The sequence below is a fragment of the Alnus glutinosa genome, chromosome 2, assembly GCF_958979055.1.
Source record: "Alnus glutinosa chromosome 2, dhAlnGlut1.1, whole genome shotgun sequence".
Classification (NCBI taxonomy): Eukaryota; Viridiplantae; Streptophyta; class Magnoliopsida; order Fagales; family Betulaceae; genus Alnus; species Alnus glutinosa.
The window spans coordinates 28,648,783-28,659,341 of record NC_084887.1 but is presented as its reverse complement, the minus strand read 5'-3'; the positions used below and the strand labels follow the sequence as shown (position 1 = coordinate 28,659,341).

The following is a 10,559-nucleotide window of genomic DNA, read 5'->3' as shown; positions in this document are numbered from 1 at the left end:
ATGCCACTTTTTAAAGTTTTGAGACGTAAGTGAAAAATAAATGATAGTTTAGGGGGTTAAAATATATTTTTTCTATTATATTTAATAAATTATTTTTGGTGTTTAATACCAAAAAGATATCGTTTTGTATTAGATATAAGTTATGTTTATATTGTTTTTAGTTTTTGTCTTCATAGTTCACTAATTCATTGGTTTAAGTTTGTTGATTTCTCGTGTGCGTAACACTTTGGCAAAAAAGCAAAAGTAATGTAAAATCAAAATATTTTCAAAACATTAGGGCTTTAAAAAAAATAAAATTAAACAAGCCAAAAAACCTAAAAATTGGCCCAAATTATTTTTAAAATTGTTTAAAATATGTCGTAATAGAGATCCAAAGAATGTTTAAAAAACTAAAATAAGCCCAAAAAGTTTAGTACCTAAATATGTAGATTGATGATAATAACCGTGATAACCACACAAATGCTTGCTAAAAATACGACACGAATGCAGATATCTAAAAATGATATCCGCATTCTGCAGATACGGCTAAAAATATTACAAATATCTACATCCGCAAATCGGATCATTGTTAACCCGGCATGCTAAGACCCAATCAAGACCCGACCCGACCCGGTCTAATTCTGGAGGGATCTCGCTAGAAATGAACATTAAAATATCGAAGTTCCGGAAAGCCCTAAAACCGCCCACTCTCTGTTTCTTCTTCTCCTCCTCAGTCTCTAACCGTAGTTCCGTCACTTTTGTAAACGCAAAACCACATCGCTCTCTCTCGCTCTCTCTAGAAAGCAACCGTTCTGGTTCACCGAGGCGGAAGAAGATGTCGCTGAGAGTGCTGAACCCAAACGCGGAGGTGCTCAACAAATCGGCCGCACTGCACATGAACATCAATGCCGCCAAGGGCTTGCAGGACGTCCTCAAGACCAACCTCGGTCCCAAAGGCACCATCAAGATGTATAGTTATATGATGCTACTCTTTCTCTGTGTCTATATCTTTTCTCCGATTTACTCTCTGATTTTCTCGCATTTCCTTTTCAAGGCTTGTTGGTGGGGCCGGTGATATCAAGCTCACCAAAGACGGAAACACTCTCTTGAAAGAAATGGTCAGTACTCGATTTCTTTCTTTCTGTCTCTTTCGTAAACCCTAGATCTTTTCGATTCTTCAAGTTATGGTACCAGCTGTGCAGCATGTGGTACTAGCACTGCACTGTTGCATTTTTTATGTTAAATTTGATTGAGATTCGTTCTATTTACTGTGTGATACCTCAGAATGTTAAAGTCCCACGTTGGTGGATTGTGAAGGAGTTGTATGGGTACTAAGTACCACATTCGTTACTTACTAGATGAAACTGACTCTATTTGACAGATTAGTCCTTATGGGCCGTTATGTGCTTCTTTTTTGGTGTTTTTCTTTTTATAGAAACAGACAATATGTTAATTCCAAGCTATTCTGGAAGTTCATATCTAAAAACCTGATTTCTTTAGGGTAAAGAACTACTGCGCTGGATGAAAGTGCCAACTATAATAGGGTTTATACATTAACAGAACTGACCCAACCCGACCACAGTCTAATTCAGATGCTTAACATGTGTTTAAAATTCATGCACAAATTACTGCTTAATGTAATAGTCATGCTGCTGCCTGCCTGTATTTTTCTACTATTGGTTCGTTGCTTGATGTTTGATCAATGGTTACAGCAAATTCAAAACCCTACAGCTATCATGATTGCAAGGACGGCTGTTGCTCAAGATGATATAAGTGGAGATGGCACGACTTCTACTGTGCTCTTTATCGGCGAGCTTATGAAACAGTCAGAACGGTACATTGATGAAGGTCAGTGGTGCCAATCAGAGTAAACTCACCATTGAATTCTGTCATTTAAAACATGCAATATTGTTTTTGGTTCTTTATATTGAGATTTATGGCATGTTTGGTACTCTATTGGGAAAGAGAATAACTATTACAGGGAATAGAAGAAGCTGGAATGGAATAGTTATTCCTATTCCTTAGTTTGGTTGTAACACTAGAATAGAATGAACACTAAATATGTATTCCATTATTTCATACAGTCTAATACGTTGGTGAATGGAATCGTATTGTAACCAAATTTCCCAAAACACCCTTATAAATACTTTACATTTTTAAGGACTTTCTTTCTGTATTTTTTAAACATAAACAGTTATGATATCTTTCTTTCCTTTTTTTTTTTTTTATTATTATTTTTAATCCATGCCTGAATTTTTATAATTAACAATGTGGTGTTGTGTCTTAACATACACAGATTGTGGTACCATGTACCATTTACAAATAGAATGTGTTGTATTTGTCCATCAATAAAAAAACTGATCTCAAAGCAGTTTTTCATGAAATGCTACCATCGTTAACAAATTTTTCTGATGGCTTCCATTTTCTGAAGTACCTAAATTTAAATTTATTAATTCAAAATTAACGATATGCAAACTTAGATGGCTATATCAATACAATGCTTCTCTTCATTCCTGAAACATTATTTTTCAGAAAATCAACAACAAGAAAATCATTAGACTTATTCCAACAAGAAAAGCTGAAAACAAGTTATTTCAATTTTGTTTTTGGTTGTGTCTACATAATTTATATTCATGAGACTTATTCTTGTACCAGGAATGCATCCCCGTATGCTGGTTGATGGTTTTGAGATTGCTAAAAGAGCAACTCTCCAATTTCTTGAAAAATTTAAGACTCCTGTGATTATGGGTGATGAGCCTGACAAAGAGATCCTGAAAATGGTAGCAAGGACAACTCTCAGAACAAAGGTAACCTGTAATTTCTCTTTTCTTTAATTTTCATGTTGGAAAGGACAAGGTGGATCTTAGCTCTTTATTTTTGTTCAGCAAAAACTAGATAAAATAATTTTATCAAGATAATCTCCATTGTTTAACAAATGTTCTTTAGATCAAATGGCATCTCCTTCCCCCATAATGGATTTATGAGTTGTATTAAACTATAAAAAAAAGTCCATTATTTATGGTGTGATTCTGACATTTTCTTCTGTCTACAGTTGTATGAAGCACTTGCAGATCAATTGACTGAAATAGTTGTTAATGCGGTGAGTTTGACGCTGTCGAAGTGTATTTATGGCTGCATGAGACTGCTTATTAGTCTATTTTAGCTCCAATTTTTCATCTGTTAACTGGCATATGCAGTAAGAGTTTGTGTTTGACCTTTGCATATTGGTGTTTGGTAAACTGTCTTTTGTATTTGCCAGGTGTTATGCATTCGCAACCCTGAGGAATCCATTGATCTGTTTATGGTGGAGATTATGCACATGCGGCATAAATTTGACGTAGACACACGCTTGGTATGTTTATCTTTTTTGATTGTTGGTCTTATTTTTGGTAATGAATACAGTTCAATTCTATGAGAATAACTCAATAAAGTCTTTTGTTCTCATGTTGTGAATATTTGTACTGTATACTTACCAAAAAGGAAGTTCTATTTTATCAACCTACTACATATGCTAGAACCTTGATTGCTTGTGTGAATCAACAATTTTACCTGCTGCTTTTAAAACTTTTTTTTTTTTTTGGGGGGGGGGGGGGGGGGGGTTCAGGGTTTAGGTTTGACTGCTTTCTTGTCATTTGCTTTCTAATTTGTGTTTAAAAGCATATGTATTTTTGGATTCACTCTATTCCTCTGTAATGACATTCATGGTTTACTTTGGATGGGCAAGAATGTTGACTACAATTTTGTCAATATAGATTAAAGCTCAGGAATATAGATAAAAGCTCAGGAAAGTATGTTACCATGCATCTATGATTTTGGTGGTTGAGCTCATTGCCAGGGATTACATGTTTCATTCACTACCATCGTCCTTTCTAACTTCTAGTCCTTACTCCTTAGGAAGATACTTTGCAGTCACGATAAAGCTTCCGTTACACTTTTACCATTAAGTTCTGAATGCTTTCTTTGTATGGTGTAAGCTTAACAGTAGATTTGGTTATATTCATGAGTTACCTTTCATTGTCCTAAGTTTCTTGTTTAAGCTTATGTTCATTTCTAGGTTGAGGGTCTTGTCCTTGATCATGGCTCCAGACATCCTGATATGAAGCGGCGAGCTGAGAATTGTTATATCTTGACATCCAATGTTTCTTTGGAGTATGACAAAAGGTAATTTTTGTTTTTTTTACAAGTATGAGAAAAGGTAAATATGGACATGCATATTCAATTAAGAAAGGAAATGAGATGATACATGTGGGGGGTTGATTTTAATTTTTTTATTTCAATATTGTTATGTGTTTAGTGTTTGCATTCTTTACATATATTATATGTACGTAAAAACTACTTATCAAAAAAAAAAAAATGTACGTAAAAACTTTTGTATATGTATGTACGTATGTACGTATTATTTATGTATTTACCCATATATAAGATGGACATTTGTTTGTTTTACTAGGTTATGGGCACACATACAATGCTTAATGGTGGATGATATAGGAGTTAATATTTGAACTCTTGATTTCGTCCTCTAGTTTTTGAGCTACTAGCACCGGCTGAGAAGAGCAGTGTCATTTGGATGATGATCACTGCATGTGCTGGTTATGTTTATGTTCAATGTTATCTCAGCTTGTCAATTGGATGTTTCTTTTAAGTGTACTTATTCTCCATCTTTCAAACAATTTATCCTGATAAATAAGGATTAGAAATAGCTGTACCTGAACTTAGCATCTCCTGATCTTATAAATATTGTTTGTGGATATCATTATATTAATCGTTTTCCTCTCAGTGAAATAAATGCAGGCTTTTTCTACTCAAATGCAGAGCAAAGGGAGGCCATGGTTGCAGCGGAAAGGCGTCAAGTTGATGAAAGAGTTAAAAAAATCATTGAACTGAAAAATAAGGTAGTTACTTCAAAATATGTATTTTTGTTTACATCGTATGCAGCATATTAGTGTTGTCATGTAACATCTGAGGTTGCATGCAGGTTTGTTCTGGTAATGACAATAACTTTGTTGTCATTAATCAAAAGGGAATTGATCCCCCGTCGCTTGACCTTCTTGCAAGGGCAGGGGTAAGTCGTGGACCATTGATGTTTTGTTTCTTATTATTGGTTCATAAATTAGGTGTTCATATCATTTGTCAGATGATTGGCCCCTATTAGTTTTAAAGTTATCCTATGCTAGTACCAATCATGACCACTTGTCAAATTCAGTCCTCAAATAAATGTAAGCAAGCAAGAAAGCGAGTCTTTACCTTGTTTTCTATTCTCTAATTCACTGGTTTTCTAGATAATTGCCCTTCGGAGAGCGAAGAGGAGAAATATGGAACGGTTGGTTTTGGCTTGTGGAGGAGAGGCTGTAAATTCTCTAGATGATTTAACTCCTGATTGCCTTGGTTGGGCTGGACTAGTCTATGAGCATATCCTTGGAGAAGAGAAGTATACATTTGTTGAAAATGTGAAGAACCCTTATTCTTGTACAATCTTAATTAAAGGTACTAGACTATTTTTGCAGCTTTTTGAAAAGTAGAGATTATTGTCATTATGCAACCACTTGACCAAGAGGCTATTGTAGTGACATTTGTTGGTACTACTTGTTGAGATGCATAGTTTTATTGCCATTGGTAAATTCAGTTGTGATTCAATCCTCATTGCCACCTATAATGTTGCAGGGCCTAACGACCATACAATTGCCCAAATAAAGGATGCTGTTCGTGATGGCTTGAGGGCAGTAAAAAATACTATTGAAGATGAATCTGTTGTCTTAGTGAGTTTCCTCAATAGAATTTCTTTGAATTTGTATGAAATTTATGAAAGTTCTACAATACCGATTCAGTAGACAATTATTATTAGTTTCCTCGATAATGTTTATCCTAATGTCCTTGTTACAATTAACTCTAGCATGTGCAGTGAACAACACTAAAATATTTATTGTGCAATGTACAATGCCTCTTTCTACAGTTAGAAATGGTCTTCATTCTTGAAGTTAAAAGTTTGGAAGGCACAAAATATGCACATTGGTATAGGTTGAGAACTGAAAAGAAATAGACATAAATGTGATGGAAAACGGTCTTGTGTAAGCAAAATCGAATTTGTGTCTTAACATAAGTTTTGTTTAATAGCATTTGCTACAAAGCTTGGACCATGAGTTTTATCAGAATGAGCCTGCAACAAGGTGACTGATAGTCTGATATGGCCTGTTTAAATGGGGAAAATTACAATGTGGTTTTTAGGTTTCTGTTTTCATGCCTAAGATTTGATTATATACATGATGAAAGAACAGTCACTAAAAGGCAATGTAATTTTTACTTACAATTTCTTTGCAAGGAATATGAATTGGCTAGGTTGTAACAAGATTGAGTCTTTCTTGGTTAGATGTGCGTAATAGGAGAGTGTTCCTTTTTGTTTTGGCAATCTTTTTTAATTATTATTCTTGTTATATATTTAACTGGGCACTTGGTACTTGCTGTTTATGCTTTGGATATTGGATTGTTATTTCCCATCACCATTCTAGAGACAATGAGTGAAGTAGAGGGAGCAGGAAAAAGGAAGAGGACAAATCAGCAACTAATACAAATGCTGGATTAATTGCTTGTTTAGCTACTGATTGTGCTGTTAAACATAAATTATTTTTTCATATTTTTTATATGGTTTTGCTTTGTACGATTAAGCTTTAGCTCATACCTACCTCAGTGCCTACCGTATTTGAAAAAGTGGCTCACATATTCTGCTACTGTTTGTTTTAGATGATGAGGTATGTTTCTTGTCTTTTGTCCAGGGTGCTGGAGCTTTTGAAATTGCAGCTAGACACTATCTAATGAACGAAGTAAAGAAGACTGTTCAAGGGGTAACAAAATGTCTCCCAAAATTTTCAGTGCTCATAAAAATATTTGTAAGCATTGATTATCTTTCTAAACATATCTGGTGTTTACAAACTTGGATCAGCGTGCTCAACTTGGTGTTGAAGCTTTTGCCAATGCTCTTCTTGTGGTGCCCAAGACACTTGCTGAGAACTCTGGGCTTGACACTCAAGATGTTATCATTTCTCTTACGGTATACTTTCTTTAAAACTCATTATTTATGCTCCTTTATTAAAGAAGAGGGGAAGTTAAGCATGTTTGAGCTTTGTCATGCCATCTGGATGTTCAGGGAGAGCATGACCGAGGGAATATCGTGGGATTAAACCAGCACACAGGAGAACCTATTGACCCCCACATGGAGGGTATTTTTGATAACTACTCGGTGAAGCGCCAGATCATAAATTCAGGGTATGTGGGAACCATTATTTGAATTTTGATGCTATTGTTCACTTTTTCAGTGTTAACCTTTTTCTGCTAAATTTGTTTAGTTCATAAACTCAGCATCTCTCTCTCTCTCTTAACCTCTTATTTTCTGATAAAGACAGTCTATTAGTTTGATGCTCATTGTTTGATCTCATGAGCTACTTAAACTTAAGAAGAAGAGTAGCCCTCTCCACTACCATCATGATGGCACATGTATTAAAGGAAGCATTTGGAAAATCCTTTTTCCCAAGCTTTCTTCCAATTTCAAATCATCAAATCTTTTGTCTTTGCTTTTATCTCTTGTATACTCTCTCTGTACTTGGGTTGCATCTTTTGCGCTTTTATTGATATTTTGATTACTTGTCAAAAAAAACTTGTGTCTTTGCTTTAATGTTTTCTGGTTTTATATAAACGGGTGAATGCTGTATGCTACTCTGCTTGCAGGCCTGTAATTGCATCCCAGTTGCTATTGGTGGATGAAGTAATTCGTGCTGGGCGTAACATGCGGAAGCCAACTTAGCTCGTGATATTCTTGAGGATGTGGTTTTTTTTTTTAATGTGGAAGTTTTCAACTGAATGTGAGAAACCTACTTTTTGTGAAAAGAGGGGTCTTATTTTTAGAGGATCGTTATTGAGGGAGTCTCCATTTGCATCTGACATGGGATTTTTTTGGTGCGCGCGCTATGTGCTGTTATCGGTATTCCTCAAGATTCGCAGTTGTAATGGGGACCTGTCACGAGGAATGTCTTATGGACATTTCTTGCTTTTGATGACCTTTTTATTGTCTTAATGGCATTTTGAAAAGAAACATTAAACAGACGATCGTTATTTCTACTTGCATTCAGGCCCTTGATGAATTGCGCATATGTGCATGCGTGTGCAATCCATTAGAAATTCTCTATTATTTGATGTTGTTAGATTTGGAACCCTTTTCGATTAGAGTAAGGGATTCAGGTCGAAGTCGGCAGGCAGTGAAATGATTCCATGCGAAGGCATTCATCAATATATTTTATTTTTCTTTGGCACGGAAGAAAGATTGAGAAAAAAAAAAAAAAAAAAAAAAATCCACCAGACAGAAGGAACATACAAAGCAATTTAAGGAGAATTTTTCCACTGTCAATCAAGATTGAGAGCCGGAGCTGGGGAGAGTGGGGGTGAATGCAGGCTGGAGGTGGCTCAATTTGTCACTTGGTGAGCACATGAGTTTGCGCTTTTGTGAACTTTTCTGACCTCCCAATTGGAAGAGGCCGGAAGGTTGGTGATGATATCCGATCTAGCTGGGGAGATTTTCCAGTCGGTGGTGAAATTTGGATGGTTAAGGGTTAAAATGATAGTAAGAGTCTCATTTCAGAATAAACTTATTGAAGTCTCGGGAGAGCCAAACGGGCAGCTAGGAGTTCTGCTAAAGCTTCTCCAGTATTTGAATTAGATGGACTTTGGTTGGAAATTGCTTTGAGGACCTGACCCTCAAAGTCACGACAAACAAAAAAAAAAAAAAAATTAATCTTCCAAGACATTTGTTGAGGAGGAAACCATTTATGCATAGTAGCTTAAGAGGATTTACTCTATTCAGAGAAATGCTCCAAAGCAACCTTTTAAATCTGTTTAGCCAATAATAGAGCATCAGGAGAATGGTTATCATTGAAAAAATGTGGAAAAGATAAACGAACCTCTTGCTTGGGAATGTTAAGAGACTTCTGGTGTCAATAATGATATGAATCCACTATGCCATGGAGAGATTCCCCAGAGCAAGAGTGTCTAAAGGGCTAAAAAGATTCCCTCCAACCAACTCGAGCAAAGGTACGACTAAGAAATAAATCCTAAGGGACTCCTCATCACTCTTGCTAAGGGGACATAAAAGATTAGGTGCTGGGGAGTTGACGAGGGATGAAATGCTAACCTTGGAAGGAAGCATATTTCACGAGATTTTTCAGAGAAGTAGTTTTCTCATGCAGATTTAGCTTTCAAAGGGCCTTCTATTTATTTTCTGCAAGGGGGGAGTGGGGCAGAACCCTCAAAATCAATTTGGAGCCGATAAGCTGATTTGGTGAAGGCTCCAGATTAATTTGTTTTGAGGGGGCTCTGGTGGGGATTCTCAAGTTGAGAATATTTTGGGCACTAGCAGCATCAAACAAATTTTGGGCACTAGAAAGATTGATGCAGGTTGACCTAAGCATTATTTTTGCCTATCACTCTTCAAGGTACAACTCCAGTGGAACTTAGAAAGTAATAGGTTTATAACCAATTGCCTGGAAGATGACACCCCAAATTAAAAAGAATACATCCATTTCCACTCTTAAGAAAAGAACCTTGATTTCCCACATACACAATTACATGCAGCCCTTCCAAGTCTGACAAAACTGTATATCAAAGTCTCTAGAGTGTGTCCAACTCCGAATGCTGTGCAGCATTAAAAACAAGTACCATTCCAGCAATGGTCCCCAATTCGGCAATTTATCAAATTGCTATGCAGAATTAATCAAACAATTGTTAAATCAAACAGCTGATAAAGATGCAACTGAATTACTTAGAACTAATAAGACAGCCTTTTTATTCCCAAAATTAACAGCTTCATACCCAAGCCTAGAGCTAGAAGCATGACCTCAGCAAATATCCAATAGGTAGCATATATTCTCGAGCCAACCCCCAGACAATGGGATGAAGATAAGGTTAGCCAGCTCCTCAAAGAGAGACCATTGAATGCATCCTCTCTCTGAATCCACCTCCCACAAGAAATTTCTATTTGTAGCTATTTCAAGACTCCAAAGGTAATATATTCTTCATGAATGGACAGTAAAAATTCCACCTGATGAGCCAACTGTAAGAGAAGCAAGGCAGCCCCTCTGGCCCTCTTACCATCTCAGATGCTACCACACTCTGATTTACCAACATGATTGTCGAAGGAGACTCAACAATCATTAGTGTCATTCAGAACTAGAACCTAACACCTTATTGACAAATCCCTTCTATAATCAGAGATATCCCTAGTCCTCTCAGCAACTCCATGTCTTTGTCTACTGTCATAATCCATCAAAGTGCCAACTTTTCTGCACAACCTTACAAAACGGGTTGCCTCCAACAATATCACTGGAAGCACTCCCACACATCTCCTTTCCCCCTCTGATTGAAATTACAAATCTTGGTCTATTGTCATAATCATCTCTCAAAAACATTTCTTAGAAGAATAATTTCCTAGTTGTAACTCCATAGCCAAATATAAGTCCTATACTACCACAATCGTGTATAGATTGGACCAAAATTCCAATCAGATAAACTCCATTTTGTTTGTTCTTCTTTTCTTTTCTTTG

The 10,559-nt window shown here is 36.2% G+C and overlaps 1 protein-coding gene across 1 annotated transcript; it reads left to right on the top strand.

Annotated features, from left to right (window-relative positions):
- Window positions 1–667: 667 nt before the first annotated feature.
- Window positions 668–8,071, top strand: LOC133859239 (T-complex protein 1 subunit zeta 1). Its single transcript, XM_062294570.1, has 15 exons — window positions 668–948; window positions 1,034–1,097; window positions 1,692–1,827; window positions 2,635–2,786; window positions 3,032–3,079; window positions 3,239–3,331; window positions 4,034–4,140; window positions 4,757–4,871; window positions 4,955–5,041; window positions 5,259–5,463; window positions 5,641–5,735; window positions 6,747–6,815; window positions 6,914–7,021; window positions 7,118–7,236; window positions 7,696–8,071. Exons 1-15 carry the CDS (start codon window positions 815–817, stop codon window positions 7,769–7,771), a joined length of 1,608 nt encoding a protein of 535 aa, XP_062150554.1. The 5' UTR covers window positions 668–814; the 3' UTR covers window positions 7,772–8,071.
- Window positions 8,072–10,559: the final 2,488 nt, after the last annotated feature.

Coding starts and splice junctions, on each gene's coding strand:
- LOC133859239 (XM_062294570.1), top strand. CDS start 815: ATGTCGCTGAGAGTGCTGAACCCAAACGCGGAGGTGCTCAACAAATCG. Junction 5,736..6,746: donor AAGATGAATCTGTTGTCTTA/GTGAGTTTCCTC, acceptor TCTTTTGTCCAG/GGTGCTGGAGCTTTTGAAAT. Junction 7,237..7,695: donor CGCCAGATCATAAATTCAGG/GTATGTGGGAAC, acceptor CTCTGCTTGCAG/GCCTGTAATTGCATCCCAGT.